Here is an 18,115-nt window from a genome sequence, read left to right as displayed (position 1 = left end):
TAAATAAGCTAAAACCCATACATGCATGTCTGTTTACATTGTTTTAAAAATAGACAATCCCCACTAAACATTAAGAAACCTATGTGTTCACAATAAATGTATAAACGCATACTTGGAAAAAAAAAATGAAACTTTATAATATTTGGACCACAGGTAAGTTTAAGCATGTAATAATAGCTTTTATAAGGATATACATATATTATACATAATCATCATCGCTGCAAGCTGCTTCTGCGGTAAGACAGTTATCATTATCTATCAACACGTCTGCTTCATTATTCGCATGTATATCTGGAAGAAAAATACATGTTACTTGTGAGATTTGTAAAGGGAGTATATTAATAGCAAAATAATACTAAAATTAAAATGGTGCTTGTCATTAACAGCCAAAGGAGTGACATTACATCCACATACAATGTATTATAAAAACAGCAGAAAAACATTTCCATGAACAATTTTTACAGCAATTTTGTACTATATACAACAAGTCACAATAAAATGCTATTTCAAGACAAACTTCAGCAAGATTAAACAAAGTAAATGGAGGAAAACTTTTTTTTTTTTATGTTGGCTGATGTCTGTGAGAACAACACTTACAGCTTCACTAGTAGCTGGGGAAGTACGGACAGTTAAAGATACACATGTTCACCTATATATATATATATATATATATATATATATATATATATATATATATATATATATATATATATATATATATATATATATATATATATATATATATATATATATATATATATATATATATAGTGGAGTGGAAGTCAGATAGTTGGATGAAGTCGGCTAAATTAATTCATATTGTTCCACTGCGCGATTGCGATTAGTACACCACGTGTAATGAAGCAATTACACGGATTAACAACTTTGACTGGTTCATTTACAAATAACTTATGGTATAAATTTATTTAAAGGAAATAGCGAAGGGCGCTTATTTATATAATTGCAAATGCACTTATTTTTTGATATTGTGTATATTTTGGTAAGATAAATATTTATTTCAGAGACCAGGGAAGAAAATTGATTATTTTAACCTTGCTAGAGAAAATGCATTGTTTCTGATGTATATATCAATAAAACTTTGTTTAGAAAGTATTTTGTATATCTTGGTGTAAGGAAATGCCTTGTTTGGGGTTTGGTACTTTTCTTGGAGAATTATTTTCTTTGGAGGAAACATGTATTCTGCAACTGTTGGACGAAAGCACCCATGCTAATCTCATGTTGACTAGACCTTTTGATGTGAGTGTCCAATACCCCTTGTGGGAAAGAAAGGGATAATTAGACTTGCTGTCAGATGTCCACGATGAGATACAGGAAGTCACAGCAAGGCTTTAGGATATCACAGATAAGCGTAAATATTGTTAGCTTTGCATTGCAGGTAAATCCATGTTTGGGTAAACAGATTGCATCCTGATTCCAAAAATAGCCTGTGTCCAAATCTGTATAAAAAGCACTGTCTTGTACACTGATATGTATCATTCTGATGATCCAACTGACCTGACCACTGATACCTTTAAATCAGTGGAACTGTCTTTGTCAGGACACTTGAGCGAAATAGACATCACTCTTTGCTTCAAGACCCTGTTTGACAACTTCTTCAATATTGCTGTAATCCTGTGACCTACAGATTAGACCCTAAATCTAATCCATCCTCCGGCTGTCTGAAGTTTGGACCCAGCTCTCCAGTACCACCACTCTGCCGCTACCCAACAGCTCTGGCCAGTGTGATAGGCCAGGGAGGATCCATCCACAGCACCCTGATCCATAGTAAGCGGTCAGTTGTACTAGCCCAGGTGTACCAGCATGAGAGTACACTAGCAGTGACTATTAACCAGAAGGAACGTCGTTCTGGATGCCATAAAGGAGTCCATTGGTGGCAGCAGGAGGGGCGTATTCGTAATAATGAATGGGGACGGTGGCAAAGTAAGCCCAGCCGATTCCCAGCAACAACAGACAGGGTGGCATCGGCGGTCCATCCTGTCACTGGTGGCAAGCGGTGGGATAAGTGCAGGCTGCTTTTCGTGAACCAATCAGGAGAGCCGAGTTATTCAGGAGAGGAATAACTGTAGCCAGGAGAATGTACAGGATGTCTGATTACACCAAAGTGTCCAATGCGGACCTAAAGACTCTGTGCAATGCCAAGGGCATTGACATCAGCCATTTGCCAAACAGGGTGGAGATGAGAGAGGCGCTGAGGGAATGGCACCGACAGCATGGTACCCAGGTGGAGGAAATTGATGGCGGCAAATGCCAAGGCGTGGCCCAGTTGACGACCGGGAGCTAGGTAACCCAGACAGCAGAGATCCCTGTTCAACAGACTGCAGAGACCTCTACCCAGCGGACTGCACCTGCACAACAGCCCCTCTGTCCTATGATGAGGGCAGGGCTGCTGGGCTAAATATCCAGCTAGCGGCTATAGGGGACAACACATCTGGAGTTGAGCAGGCACAGGTCATCGAGGCATGGTACCAAGAGTGAAGGGCACCAGCCATGCAGCCTAGGGGGCAGGCACCCCCTAGAGCAGGCTTGGCTAACCTGTGGCACTCCAGGTGTTGTGAAACCACAAGTCTCATCATACCCTTCCAGCAATAAGCTGCTATATATTGGCAAAGCATGCTGGGGCTTGTAGTTTCACAACACCTGGAGTGCCACAGGTTTGCCAAGCCTGCCCTAGAGAATCAGAACTGTCATCCCTAAATGTAAGGATTGTTGGGAATATTGATGAGTACAGTGGTAATCTTTTCAACAATTCAGAGAAATCAGACATCGACAAGAAAAAAAAAACGATTTCATGAAAAAAACAACAGCAATATTGACAGACTTACCTGAAAAACGACTTTGCAGATATCCAATGGTAGCAGAAGGCTGACAGGACCTCCTTCCGAATGGACAGATCTCCAGCAGTACGGTCTGACGTCAGTGTGGCCTGAATGAATTGAAATTTAAAGCGCCAATGTCGGGACCACGCAGGTTAACTGTTTAAAGTCTTTTTATAGGTAAGTCTGTCAATATTACTGTCGTTTTTTCATTAATTCGTTTTTTTCTTGTAGGTATTCTTGGTGTCGGATTTCTCGGCATCGTGGAGCTGTACCCAACCTGATGAGTACTTACAGGTATTTGAAAGGACCTGCAGGCTACACGCTGTACCCAGAGAGTAATGTGTTAAGCATCCGGTACCCACACTGTATGGACGTGCAGTGGAGGCCTTCCATGGGGTGCCCACAGAGGACTGTGCGGACTATGATATAGTGAAAAAGGCACTCCTTAAACGGTACAATATTGCCCCAGAGACCGATCTTCTGAAGTTCTGGGACCACACAAAGGACCTACACGCCACCCATGAGGAGTTTGCCAACCTGCTGTGGGAGTCAGGCAGGAAGTCGGTGCGCGGAGCAGGTGCTCAGACTGGGAGGAGGTAATAGACTTGATGTACCAAGAACAGTTTCACAGACGATGCGCACCAGAGGTGAAAGAATGGGTGCTGGACAGGAGACCAGCCACTCTGGAAGCCGCCACCAAGTTAGCGGATCGGTATGTGGCAGGGAGGCCACACTGGCAGAAGCGCCAGGCTCAAAGCCAGCACCAAAGAACTGTACAATCAGGGGGACACCCCTCATTTACTCCAAAAGCAAGTACCTAACCCTCCGGGCACCATTCGGCAGCCACTGCCCCACCCTGTCCCTGGAAATTATCAGATACCATCGGAGCCCAGGATGGAGAGGAAGTGCTACAGCTGCGGGAAAACCGGTCATTTAAGGATGGAATGTCCCACAGCCCCAGCACCCCAGACTCGTGCCTCCAATCCGAGTCCTAGTGACCGGCTGACGTGCTTAACTGGCGAAGGAGAGCCATTAGAGACTCCTGCCAGCCCAATGGAGTGTAGCATGTCTGAAGGTGACTCAGCGGAGAGAGTCACCTGTGGTTCTAAAAGACCCTATATCTGGAGGAACCTGCAGCCGGTCCAAGTGGGACCCCTGCAGGGTGAAGGACTGAGAGATTTCACTGCCAAAGTTACCGTGGTAGATGGACTGGAGAAGGAAGTGCCTGTAGCAAGGGTGTAGCTGGACTGGGGAGATGGCCAGGAGTTGTGGGATGTTGCGTTGTTGGGGTTGGAATTGTGACTGCATTTCTCAACTCTATTACCCGGAGCCAAGCTTCTAAATTGCAGTCTTCAGGATCCACACCTGCACATCCAAGACCAGAGGAAAAGACCACAGCTGCTAGATAACAGCCATCACCAGCAACCACAGCTTCAGCCAGCCCAGAGAAAAAGACCACATTTGCTATTTCTTTAGGAAACCGCCAACCCTTTGCCTCTGGAAAGACTACATCCCCTAGCAATGCAGAGAATGTTGTCAACCTGATCTTGAGGTGCCCGGTGATACTCCTGTCCCTAGCAGTATGCCAGTAAGGAGCAATTTCTGGCACAGAGGGAGAATACTCTGGGTCAGTATATGTACAGGAGGAGAGTTTATCTCAGGGCCAGCGTCCCAGACACCCAATCAGCTGCTTTATTTGAGACTTGAGTTGAAAAACCCGGGTCTCACCATTGTCGAGACCTGAGTTGAAAAACCCGGGTCTCACCATTGTCGAAGTCGTATAATTGGATGAGCGAAAGTATATTAGTTAATATTGTTTTATCGTGTGATTGCACTCAGTATGCCACACTACACGTGGCATGGCGCGATAACGCGGTAAAATACGCACGCACACACTCGCACTACAACATTTAGTTATTTATATATTTCATATTTATATTGATTCCATTCCACAGTAATTTATGAGCAGATAGTATTTAGTTTATTATTAGTTTATATATTATGATTATATGTACACTTAAGTGTTATTTAAGGTCCAGGTTATAGGAAATTTGTCATGTCTAGTATCATTTTAATCCCCTATTCATCAACAGTTGTCCGGTTCTTTCGCCGAAGAGATCGCACATTGCATACGCTAGTTAGTGATGTTAGGGAATAAATACTTAGAGTTATATTGACTGTGATGTGTAAATAGACTAAATTAAACTGGTTTCTGGGCGGGAGAATCATCTGGAATGTTGACCCTCAGCCTTGGAGGGGGTTGTTTGAACTAGGCTATGACCTGTTTTCACTGGACCCACCTGAAGTCTGGACCTATATGCAAGCCACGTCATCTGCATTGTTTTCTCTGTAACACTGAGTGTATATAATATAGCTGTGCTGGCACTGGCCTCAGTCTTCTCTGACCACAGTATTCTGGAGTGAAGTTCTGTCCGCTAGTACCAGCTAGCGCAAGCGAGCGCAGCGGTATGTATTTATCTTTTGGTATTGACTGTACTGTATTATAATCATGTATCGAATTGTTAAATTTTACATCTGCTAAAATAAATTACTTTGTGCTTTGAAACACAATACAATCGCTTATGCAATGCTTATTTGAAATCGATAGAGTTACTATAATACCATTCATACTGCATGCTAACCAGGCCTGACACGGGAATTACCCCACCAAAAATCCCGGGTCTAAATCCCGTTTTTTCAGTCACGGGATTTTTCACTAACACCATTCATACTGCGCCAAAACCCGGGTCGTCTGGGCTTGCCCCAGTAAAAATCTGGGTTTTTCATGCAGTATGAATGGGGTATAAGAATACAAAACCACTGCCTAATTTGCTGGAAGAAGAAAGTAGTTTAACATATGGATTTAATTGTACACTGTAATGCTGCAAGTTATTAATTATATGATCATAAAATGAGAATAATGAATGTTGCTAAAATTATCAAGGAATCTGTTAAAAAGTAATAAAAAGGGGTTAAGAATGTAATGCTGAATAACCGAAACATCCATTAAATATTTGAAAAGAAAGGGCGGTTAAAGAGCACACTGCGGTCACATATGGGAATATGGGAATAATAATCATCAAAAGACTGTTTATGAAGATGTTACTTACAGTCAGCAGTGGAGTTTGTTGCAGAAGGTTTATTCAGAGAGTTTGTTACCACATTGACATTTGTTGGTGACCTCAAAGAGTTGGATGCAATGTTTGAAAAATGTGACGATGAGCTAGTTTGCTGGATGGACGAAAATGGCTGGCAGTCTGTGGAAGGGGTGTAGTGTGACACCCATTGTGTTGGGGATGAATTTCTTGAAGAGTTGGAGCATGATGATCTTATAAATTCACTGTTAGCAGTTGCTTGGGATGTAGAAGAATGCATCTGTTCTGAACTGGAGATGTCTAGGGATTCTAGAACAATAAATAGACTCAATAACAAACAAACTTTCTTGAGAAGAGAACCATCTTAATAAAAATATTTACTTTAGTTCTTCCTTTTATCACCTTATAACATTAACAAAATCTAGAAGGCAAGTAAACCTTACCTTGTCCATTGCTTTATTTTGAGATTACATGAATAACATTTCCCTTATGTCACTCTCAAAATATGTACTTGGAAAGGACCCTTCAATAAATGTTTGCTGCAAGTTGCGGATAACAATTCCTTTGATCTTCTGTAGATTTTATGGACGGTTGTGTGACTACTGGCAGTCGTAATTGCAATGCTTGGAAACCTGACAGACTGGTCTTTCACATTTCCCTCAAAAACTATAAAAACTAGAGATGCTCAGGCTTGGTTTTTTGAAAACCAAGCCCACCCTTACCGCCCGGATTGCCTAACTTTCGCGTTTCCGCGGGACTGAAATCAAGACACAACGTCATTGGCGTGTCGTCGGATTTTGCAAGTTTTGGATTCCATAAGTACCGCCCTCCACGGAGATTCGGCACAATTTCACAGACAGACACAGAAGGGGTAGGATCGTTCTTGGCAGTCTCCAGTGACATTGTTCTGTGCCATTGCCCACACAGAAACAGAATAGGTAGGGTTCATTCCAAATCAAATCAACACAGGGTTTCAAACGGAGAGTTTCAGATTGCAATGAAATTTGGTATAATAAATGCTGTCATTGGTGTAAAGAAAACCCCCATATCTTAGGCTGATATGTGCAATGGTTTTGAAGTTATACACCTTTAAAGTTGCACTTTTTAACAAAAAACTTGCTTTTAACGTTTCTTTAAATTGAATTTGTAGCTCACCTGATTGAGCTAGAGTTGGGCAAAGTCTTGTTTTAAACCTCTTTTATAAAGCTTTCATATGATATATAACACTGCATCATGTTTCAATACAGTAAAATTTTCAAAATCAACAAGTTGATTTTCTCAGAAAGCCATGTTTTTAAAGGTTTGAAAAATATCTAAAAAATTGTTCCTACACCATTGCTCACACAGAAACAATAGGGGTGGCAGTGTTCTTGTTACTCTCCAGTCATATTGCTAAGTGCCATTGCTCACACAGAACACAGGAGGGGTGGCAGTGTTCTTATCAGTCTCCAGTGACATAGCTGTGTGTCATTGCTCATACAGAAACAGGAGGGAAGGCAGTGTCCTTGTCACTCTCCAGTCACATTGCTCACATAGAAAACAGGAGGGGTGGCAGTGTTCTAGTCACTTTCCAGTCACTATGCTGAGTGCAATTGCCCACAATGAAACAGGAGGGTGGCAGTATCAGTCTCCAGCAACATTGCTCTGTGCCATTGCTCTTACAGGAAAGTAAACATGAGAGGTGGCAGTGTTCTTGTCACTCTCCAGTCTCAGTGTCATTGCTTAGTGCCATTGCTCACATAGAAACAGAAAGGGTAGCAGTGTTTTTGTCACCCTCCACTGCCATTGCTCACACAGATACAGTATTTGTAGGGTCATTCCAAATCAAATCAACACAGGGGTTCAAACTGACTGTTTCAGATTGCAATGAAATTTGGCATAATAAATGCTGTCAATGCTAATATGTGCACTGGTTTTGAAGTTATATGCCTTTAAAGTTGCACTTTTTAACGAAAGACTTTTAATGTTTCTTTAAATTGAATTTGTAGCTAGACGGATTGAGCTAGAGCAGGGGTGGGCAATTAATTTCTTTCGGGGGCCACATGGAAAATCAGATCTGTGTTCGAGGGCCGAACCAAATTTATAAAAGGCCATTATAAAGGGCCCATCATAAAATGCAGCTGGCGATGTAAACAAACAAAGAGAAGCACAATAGTAACTGCAGTGCCGGCAAAATGGGCAGCAAATTAGTATCCCCTATGATAGGTGGTATCACTCACGTTTAGGCAGATTTAAGCAGAGTGTCTGAAGGTCAGGAGCAGAGGACGAGACAGCTGGCAGTATGGCAGTGGCAGGAGAACTTACTGGGAAGAGATAAAAAACAGAAGAGAACAAGTTACTAGCACCTCCATCAATAAAAACAGTGACCCACAGCACAGCCATCAATAAAAACAGTGACCCACAGTACCAATATCAATAAAAACAGTGACCCACAGTACCACCATCAATAAACACAGTGACTGGAACCCCCACCTAGATATTACCCCACTATACCAGAGCTCTATCCGTCCATCTGTCCATCTTTAATCAACATCATGCCGGGCACAGCAGGGCTGAGGGGCAGCGCGGCATGATGCCCGCTGTCCTGTGGTGATCCGCATCATGCCGTGCTGCCCCTCAGCCCTGCTGCACCCGGCATGATGTTGTCTGTAACGGTAATACTTACCTTTTTACTGTCTTCTTCCATACTCTTCTGTGCTCTCCTCCGCGGCGCTGCTGTGAATGCGGCGGGAGAGGTGTATGGACAGTGCGCACTTCCCCCCTACGCAGCAGCGCAGGGGATTACGCTGTATCCGGCCCCGGCATGATCTGATGCTCTGGAAGGGACGCGCATCGCCGACCAGCTCCGTATCCCTTCCAGAACCTGTGGCTGGCAGCAAAATTAATTAAATCTCCTGGGCAGACCCGGCGGGCCGGATTCGGAAGGCTGGCGGGCCGTATGTTTGCCCAGGTCTGAGCTAGAGAGTTGGGCAAGGTCTCATTTTAAACCTCTTTTATGGGCTTTCATATGATACATAACATTGCATCATGTTTCAATACAAATTAAAAATGTAAAATTTTCAAAATCAAAATTTTGATTTTCTCAAAAAACCATATTTTTTTATGTTTGAAAAAACATCTAAAAAGTTGTTCATACTGTTGTTAATAAATCCCAAAAGTTTTATTTTGGGATCATGATGGGATCATCTGCAACAAGACCTTTCACTTTGGACTGTTTATTAAAGAATCATGAAAATCGGAACTATCTAGGCCTGTTCATTACTTTTCATTTATCTCCTTAAACAATCCCTTTCATGCATATTATGTACAATTGTATTAAATACTGAAATATTTAAAACATGTGTGATAATTTTATGCCTTTCACATAGTTTAAGAAAGGTTACTAGAGATCAATACCATTTGGTGCTGTTGCTCTGGATGGATGATGCTACTTGATGGGTTGGAAGTGCCTGAAAGTTTCATTTGTTTTTACTTTTTCCATTTTAGAAAGGGTGTACATTCGACCTGTTGGAGTTAACCTTATACATAACATTTACATATACATAACATCCATAAAACATCCGGATTCCTTGGGTATGATTAAGGTGGTGATGAATCAGCTGGATGGAAAATTGTCACTCACTTCATCAATGTTTTCATCTTTCTCCAGAATAAATGCACACCATCTCTTGTCATAGACAGCCGTTACATAACCTCTGATGTCAGCAAGTGTGTGCTGATACTACATTATCTTGAGGAACTGAACAATGACCGCCTTGCTGTTTTCTAAGTGTCCCAAGTTGTTTTCTGCAGCTGGCAGAAACTTTTGCAAGTTTTGATATTTCAGAAAATAATTTACACATCCATTCTGAAACAGTTCAACTCTTACTTATTAGTATGATTAGCCTTTTTAAATTGGTTGAAACAATAAGGTACCTGCCATTTGCTCCATCTTTATTCTTATTCACTTCTCTAAACCAATTTAAACACCAACCATTGCAAACACTGCTGTAAACCAATTTAAACACTACAGCAGGCTTGGACTGGGCTGCCGGGGAGTTGGGGAAATAATTCCCATGAGACTCTGCTGAGTCTGAGAAGAGCATGTGCTGAGCTCTAATTAGATAAGCCAATAGCATGCTCCGCTGAGCCATGGAGATCAACAGCAGCCTCATGGACTGTGCCTTCTCTTCTCTGCCTGGCCGGGTGACTGAGGCTTCTTCTTGTGAGTACAGTGTTGCTCCCAGTCTGCTGTCTCTCCCCCTCCCAGCACCCCTTCACCAAATTGCTGTTGCTTCCTACTTCCAGCACACAATCTCCCAGTCTGAGAATACACTGTTAAACACTCAGCTTTTTTTTAAATATGACTCGAATGGTCCAGAGTCTGGTTAGCTGTGGGTGGTCTTAAATTAGTGACAAAGGAGCTTTTCTTCACTAATTTAAGCCCACCCAAAGCTAACCTGTGACTGTAATAGGCGGCCCTATTCAACACAATTGAAGTGTCTTTCCATGTAGAGCATCTATCTACTTAAGTTTAATCGCCTACGCAAAAGTGGGAGCAGGCGCTGTCTGTAAAATCATGTCCCCAAACACACCTGAAGAGGAAAGTGCATTCCTCTAATGAACTGAAGAAAATATTGTTTTGTTGATTTTCTCAGATGTGTAGTGCATCAATAAATACAATTTTCATGAATCACTCAAAACTGAAAGCTCTTGTAGCAGATGATCCCAAAATAAAGCTTTGGGGATTTTTTTTATCAACAGTATGAACAATTTTTGAGATGTTTCTCAAAATTTGTAAAATATGGCTTTTTGAGAAAATCTAAATTTTTTGAAAATGTTACATTTTTAGTTTTTATTGAAACATGATGTTGTGTTATATATCATATTAAAGCACATACAAAGAGGTTGAAAATGAGATCTTGCCCAACTCACTACCTCAATCAGGTGAGCTACAAATGCAACTTAAAAAAACATTAAAAGCAAGTTTTTTGTTAAATACGTATAACTTCAAAACCAGCATTCATATCAGCCTAAGATTTGGGAATTTTCTTTACACCCATTTATTATACCAAATTTAATTAGAGAAAGTAAGGTAGAATTTTTTTCTAAAATTGTGGTGATCTGATGTGGAATGACCCGGTAGCAGTGTTCTGGTCACTCTCCAGTGCCATTACTTACACAGAAACAGAAGGGGTAGCAGTGTTCTTGTCAATCTCCAATGCCATAGCTCAGTGCTATCAATATAGCAAGCACCTGCTGGCACCAATCATGATGATACTAGTCCTCCTACATCATGTACTAAAGCCTAGGCTCAAAGGCATTGTGAGCTTAAGTCAGGGAAACTGAAATCCAAAAAACAAGCTTTAACATTGGTAAAGTAAAAACACCTCTCTAATAAAGGGAAAGATTACTGTACAAAACATTAAATCGAAAACATGCCATTCTACCCAACATATTAACAAGCATAGCAGCAATCAGCTAGCTAACTCCCTTCTCTCAGCTAGATCACAGCACTTGCAGTCTACACTGTTATCATCCTTACCCTCATCCTCACCCTTATCAGTCTGTTCATCATCCTCACACAATATTAATACATCCCCGCTGGAATTCACCATTACCAAAGTCTCTGTACTTTGATGTAATTGCCGGTAATGGCCTTCCTCGTGGAATTTGTAGTTCATTTTACATCAGAGCTGTCACGATTTTTGGGCAATTATTTTAGACCAGACAAGATGTCAAAATGTTGTACTGACTAACCTGCATCACCACTGGGTGTCTTGGGAAAGATAAGTTGTTTCCTAGCACCAGTTGCCAGAGAAACTGAAGTTGGAGACGTCGTTGTGTCATTTACCACTTGAGCTGTTAGCTTGCTGACCAGTTGCTCATTGCATCTCTTCAGATCTGGGTCAGTTGGAAAGAAAGAGAAGACATAGTTCTTTAACCTAGGATGAAGCACAGTTGCCAAAATGTAGTGATCTGATTTCAAGATGTTGATAACTCTCGGATCCTGGCAAAGCAAATAAAGTACTTGATCTACAAGTTTAACATAGCGGAATAGCTTTTTTTCACCTCCTCCTTCAATTTCTCTAGCTGCTTTTCCAAAACTCTATTTAGGGAAATCACGCTAACTAAAATTTTTTTTTGAATCTGCACTTCATCTTTATGTGACTATTTTGACTTGAACTACCTCAGTCTACAACTACCAGCACATATCTTGCAGTATTACCAGCATCTTAATGCTGCCCATGCATGTCACATTTTTGTATGCTTCTGGCCAGAATTGTTATTTATGATGTCCCGGTACTACTGATTATTTTAAAGCCTATATATCTGCCATATACCTGCTGCCATACATCTCCATGTGCCCAAGAACCTATTATATTTAATGCAATAACCTTTAGCGGGTGGGAACTCCCCCTATTATCATACTCAGGCTCTACTTAGTGGCTGCACTCACATCCAGTAGGAAGCGCCGCTTCTCCCACCACCATTGTTTTCAAGCTAACTCACATCACAGGTGACTACTTTGAGTGGTTTCCGCACCTTGCACAACACGGAAAAGTATTCTCCACTGCACTGGACTAAAGTGCATTCCCAGAATGCCGAAAATGACCTGAAAAAATTCAGGACAGAAACAATATCTCCTGCATGTCATTTTTATAAAAAAAAGCACTGTACCACCAAGTTGATTGTGTGAGCAAAAGAAGAAATGTAATGGAATTCTCCCAGCTGTAATGCTCTAACAACATTGGTGGCATTATCAGAAATCACATATCCTCAGGAGAGTCCAATCGGGATAAGCCATGTTGCAATGACAGCCCTTAGTTCTTCAAACAGCTTGCCAGTGGTATGCATTTATTATTATTATTATCGTTTATTTGTTAGGCGCCACAAGGTTTCCGCAGCGCCGTACATGATACAAACAGGAGACCATACAGGGTGACATAGTACAGAGCAAAAAACACAAAGTACCAATACTTCAGAACTCCGGGCAGACATATGAGCGAAGATGGAGCAGAAGAACAGGTATGGAGACAGAAGGGGAGAGGGCCCTGCTCATACAAGCTCACATCCTAAGGGAGGGTGGACAAACAGGCACAAGAGGGAGCCATTAAAGTAAGGGGTTGGTGGAGAGAGGGGAGAACGAGAGAAGGAGGTTAGCGAAGGAGCAACAAGGTAAGGGTTAAGTGGATGGTTGGTAGGCTTTGAGGAACAGGTGAGTTTTAAGTGCCCGTTTGAAGGAGCACAGACTGGGTGAGAGACGGATGGAGCGGGGGAGGTCGTTCCAGTGGAGGGGAGCAGCACGGGAGAAGTCTTGGATTCTGGCGTGGGAAGAGGTGATCAGAGTGGAGGAGAGGCGACGGTCATTGGCCGAGCGCAGGGAGCGGGCAGGGGTGTGAATGGTGAGGAGGTTAGAGATATAGGGGCCGTAGACTGGGAGAGAGCTTTGTAAGTGGTGGTGAGGAGTTTGAAAAGAATCCTGTAGGGGAAGGGGAGCCAGTGTAAGGCAAGGCAGAGAGGGGAGGCGGAGGAGGAACGGCGTGAGAGATAGATGAGTCGGGCAGCCGCATTGAGAACAGAACGAAGGGCGGCGAGGTGGGAGAGGGGGAGGCCAGTAAGGAGAAGGTTGCATCTTAGTTAAGCAGGTGATACAGAGTAGCCTTCTTCTGAAAGATCTGGCGTTGTTAGTTAGATGCTGTTGCTGTTCCTGCTGCTGAAGGTGATTCACCAACCCAGTGGGCTGTCACAGTCATATAATCATTAGTTTGCCCAGTTCTGCTTGTCCACATATCTGTGGTTAAGTGTACAGTGGGTAGAAGGGTTTTTTGTAGCCTAATAATTTTCTTTTTTGCAACCGCCTCGTACAGGTGACAAATAGCTTGTCTAGAAAAATGGTGCAGAGATGCGATTTGGTAATGGGGACACAGGACCTCAATTAACTGTCTAAAACCTGCTGCATTAATGGTGGATATTGGGTGCAGATCTAATACTAGCGTAGTCGCCACGGCGCCTGTGATCTGCTGTGTGACTGGGTGACAGCTGTCAAACTATCCTTTGCAAGAGGATTAAAGTAGTCTTCTTCTTGGTCTCCTTCTGGGTTGAAGATCCACCCCCAGCAACAGCAGGCCTTAATCTCAAGGATTCTTCTGAGGAATCCTGGATAGGGGAGGAGTCATTTAGCCTTAGCAGCTTGGATGCAGGACTAACCCCCCATCACTAGTGAGGATACTGATGATGAAGGTGTTAGTGATGTAGATTGCAGGTCCTTGGATCTAGCGGATCTAGAGAGAAGGGAGCTAGCTGATGCTGGACTGCTTGTTGTTATTTTTTTAGCAGGTTTCTGATTTTCTCAAGAGCTTGTCATGAACTCGCTTCAAAAGGCGTAACATGGATGAGGTTCTTAGATGGTTAAGGTCCCTACCTCTACTGAATGTGGCTTTACAAACATAACAAATGGCTAGACAACTGATGTAAGGATTTGGGCAAAAATAATTCCACATATAATTTTTCTTTGGTCTTATGTCCAGGTATGACAATAGCCTTCTTCTTATCACTGGCAAGAACTGCTTCCACTGTTGCCACTGTAGAGATCATTAACAACAGTGTTAGCATAGCTGCCTTAAGCCCATTGTTAGCTTGTTTTGTGGTGGCACAAATAAACCAAGGACTTCAGCCACAAAAGTGGCACTCCTTGTCGCTGAAGTGCTTGGTTTGTTAAACTGTACAAGTCCTTTTTAATATCCAACATAAGGGTGGGTGGAGGGCCCAAGGGCAATTCTATCATGCACAACTTTTCTTTTCTGCCACTGCTGCGTGGCAATGTTACCTAGATGTGTTATGAACTACCGTGTGTTTGTGCCGTTGCTCTGTCGATTAGATTGCAGCAGCTACAAGAAAAATACAATTTTCCCTGCCACCAACTGAAGGAAGTGGTGGAAATAAGGTGGAATTCCACTCTTTATATGCTTCAGAGAATTAAACTGTACCTGCTACCCCTCCTGTTTCTGTGTGAGTTTGTTAAACCTTTTAAACATATTTCCCAATGACAATTCCATAATGCACCCTTTGACATTTTGGCGTTGGTCTATCAACTTGTGTACAATTTGACAATTTAGGTCTTAATAGTATTATTAGGTCACCAATTGCCATGGTGGACAGTATGGTTAGGTAGGCTATTCAAATGTGGACAGTATTATTATAGAATTATGGATATGGTTAAGGACAGGTGTAGGGATAGAGATGGGGACAGATCTAGGGATAATACTGTCTACATTTGAATTGTCAACCTAATAAATACTGTCTACAATGCAATTGATGTCCTAATAATACTGTCAATGTCATTATATTGTCGACTTTATAACCTCATCTACTCTGCTGCCCATCATATTATATCAACCTATTATATCAAAAGTGGTGCAATTTCATCTTGCACAACTTTTCTTTTCTGCCACTGTTGTGTGGCAATGTTTCCTAAATGTGCTATGAACTTCCGTGTTTTTGTGCCGTTACTAATCGACAGAATAAAAAGGCAGCTCGCTGCAGTCTTTGGCTGAAAGTGGATTAAAATAATATTGTGACCTGTGAGGTGGTCAAAATTGAATGGAAATGACTGGAAATTAGGGTTATTGAGGTTAGTAATAATGTAGGAACAAAAAAGAGCCAAATTATGTGATTTTTGCATATTTTAGCAATTTTTCAAAAAATACAGATTCAAAACCAAAACCAAAACACGTGAGGGATGTTTTGCTAAAACCAAAACACGAAGTTAATATAGATCCTAACCCAAAACATGGGGGTCAGTGAACAACTCTATTAAAAACTATAAATGACATGACTAATGTGTAATATTTCCACTGTACAGAACAACCCCTCTGATGTTCTAGAAATGTAAGGGATTCAGGTTCACTGTATGCCCTTTCTGATGACTCTACATCATCTGTTTGGTATGCATGTTTTTTTATGGCTTTTGTTTTTTTTCCACCCCAAGATAACTTACAACACTGTAGTTTCAATTACCAAATGTCTCAAGTGTTTATTAGGAGCCGTCTCTCACAACAAGCTGATGCCATTAACAAAACCTTGTTTCAAGAAACTACTTTTTCATGTAGTCCTCAGGTGAAGGCTACTTGCATTAATAACCTTTCTTTAGATTAACCATTCACTATGGAGCTGAAAACAAAATGACTATCAACTGAAAAGAAACCTGAAGATTTCTTGTATTTGCAAAAAATTTGTGAGCAGGGAGAAGCACAATAGTACCAAGTTCTTCCTCCATTCCAAAAAGAAAGCTATTATGATTATTTGATATTTTTGTACATGTTCCCTTAAAGAGCACGTCATTTTTTTTAGATCAAATCATATTTGCATAGATCTTTTTAGATCATACATAGTGAACAAAACACCAAGCTCCTCAGTTTGCTCCATCCAGGAGAAAAGCTGAAATGTCTTCCCACACTATATGAAAATGCTGAATGTCGTCTGCAGAGACGGACTCCTGCTCGCTCTCAGGGGATCACCTCTTTTGTCATGGCTACACTGCCTTGGGAGCACAAAGGGGAATGAGACATTTCAGACATGAAGTAGAAAGGGTACTCAAAACTGACAGGTCTTCTTTAAGAAAAGTTAGCAACCATGCAAAATGTTGAAAATCACTGTAATAAAATATATTCCTTTGCTGACGGAGTAACATAAAATCTGTTTATCAGCCGACCACAGTACCAACAATGATAATGTTTATGTTAAGAACTTAAAAAGGTACAATATAACTTGATGCCTTGACCATTTTGTAGTCAGAGTCATCACTGCAAATGGTATATACAACTTTTTACTTAATGTAAAAAAAAAAAAAAATTGTGAGCAGGGAACATACCATATTTACATAAGGGTAGAGGCACACTTGTGCTTACTGTGCTCAACATATATGTGCCACAGCAAGCAATGTAAACAAAGGGTTCCTGTTCCGATATCCACTATGGATGCTGCTAGCAATAGCAATGAGACAGAAACCAAACATTTATATTGCCTACAATGTGCATACAATGGATAGTAGCTAAGGTCCTGTGTCTGATATACGATGAGCAATGGAATGGAATGTCAATGGAAGTTCATACAGCATCAGTAGCTACAAACAAATGTTTCAGTGAAAGACTTACCATGGATACTAGAAGATGCTGCATGCGGGCTCATACAGAGTTCCTCAGTTGGGTTGTGTTCTGCTTCTGTGCAGACCTTTACAAAACAATTGAAATAAAAATTTATAAAATGTCCAAAATCTTTTACAAATGCCATGACTGTTTTTTACAGATCAGAACACAGCTATTTTAAAATGTCTAAAACATATCACATTGAACACCACTTCTTCAGACATATGTGCTCCCCCACTTCCATACATCAATGCAAGAATATGACATAAGGCAATAACCATACTCAAAACAAATTCCCTTTACCTAACTTCATTAATCTCTAAACAATGGGCAATGCATTCACAGGGGGCAAAGAAATTTTCAATCATCATAACTCTGTCCTGCACATGCTTGTGCATACAGTCCCTTAAAAGTTCATTCGTTCTTATTAATTACTCATGCATGTCGGTTTTCACTTTTTAATCCTACAACATGGATTAGACAATATTATGTAACCCACTCAGATTCTGTCATTGTTCAAGGGCAGTTCTGATTATTAAAACAAATGTCTCATTGGTTACAATAGGCTACAATTTTTCCTGCATTTCATGAGAAAAAACACAGGTGAAGTTAGTGTGCGCAAGAGAAGCAACAGTAAAATAAAAAGCCACTGCAGTTCAAACAAAACAATAATTAATATTTTATGTGCGAAATGTTCATGAATGTATCTTTAAATTAACAAAAATAATTATCTCTGATCAACATTCTTGTGACAGACTTTAGCATGAAAGGTTAATGTAATACATGATATGTGGTATAGACATGTCATCATCATTATTTTATTTATACAGCACCACCAATTCCGCAGCGCTCTAGAGAGAATATTTGTCACTCACATCAGTCCCTACCCCAACGGAGCTTGCAGTCTAAATTCCCTGACACACACAGACTAGTGACAATTTGATAGCAGCTAATTAACCTACTAGTATGTTTTTGGAACGTGTGAGGAAACCAAAACACCCAAAGGAAACCCACGCAAACAGAGAACATACAAACTCCACACAGATAAGGCCCTGGT

The 18,115-nt window shown here is 41.2% G+C and overlaps 1 protein-coding gene across 3 annotated transcripts in view; it reads right to left on the bottom strand.

Annotated features, from left to right (window-relative positions):
* Positions 1 to 116: 116 nt before the first annotated feature.
* The window catches only part of LOC142158610 (uncharacterized), a 133,191-nt gene continuing 115,192 nt past the window's right edge, over positions 117 to 18,115 (bottom strand). For 2 of the 3 annotated variants that reach the window (XM_075212726.1, XM_075212727.1), the window contains 5 exons: positions 17,068 to 17,143; positions 11,672 to 11,815; positions 8,152 to 8,235; positions 5,948 to 6,241; positions 117 to 291 (listed from right to left, as the gene is read on the bottom strand). In XM_075212726.1, the coding sequence (XP_075068827.1) occupies positions 200 to 291; positions 5,948 to 6,241; positions 8,152 to 8,235; positions 11,672 to 11,815; positions 17,068 to 17,143 (690 nt within the window). In that variant the 3' untranslated portion in view covers positions 117 to 199. The remainder of the gene's footprint in view (positions 292 to 5,947; positions 6,242 to 8,151; positions 8,236 to 11,671; positions 11,816 to 17,067; positions 17,144 to 18,115) is intronic. The other variant, XM_075212729.1, reaches the window with a different exon arrangement.

This window comes from Mixophyes fleayi, chromosome 5 (genome assembly GCF_038048845.1).
Source record: "Mixophyes fleayi isolate aMixFle1 chromosome 5, aMixFle1.hap1, whole genome shotgun sequence".
NCBI classification, from domain to species: Eukaryota; Metazoa; Chordata; class Amphibia; order Anura; family Limnodynastidae; genus Mixophyes; species Mixophyes fleayi.
Note: the sequence above shows the minus strand (reverse complement) of the source record. Positions and strands in the feature narration are given on the sequence as shown.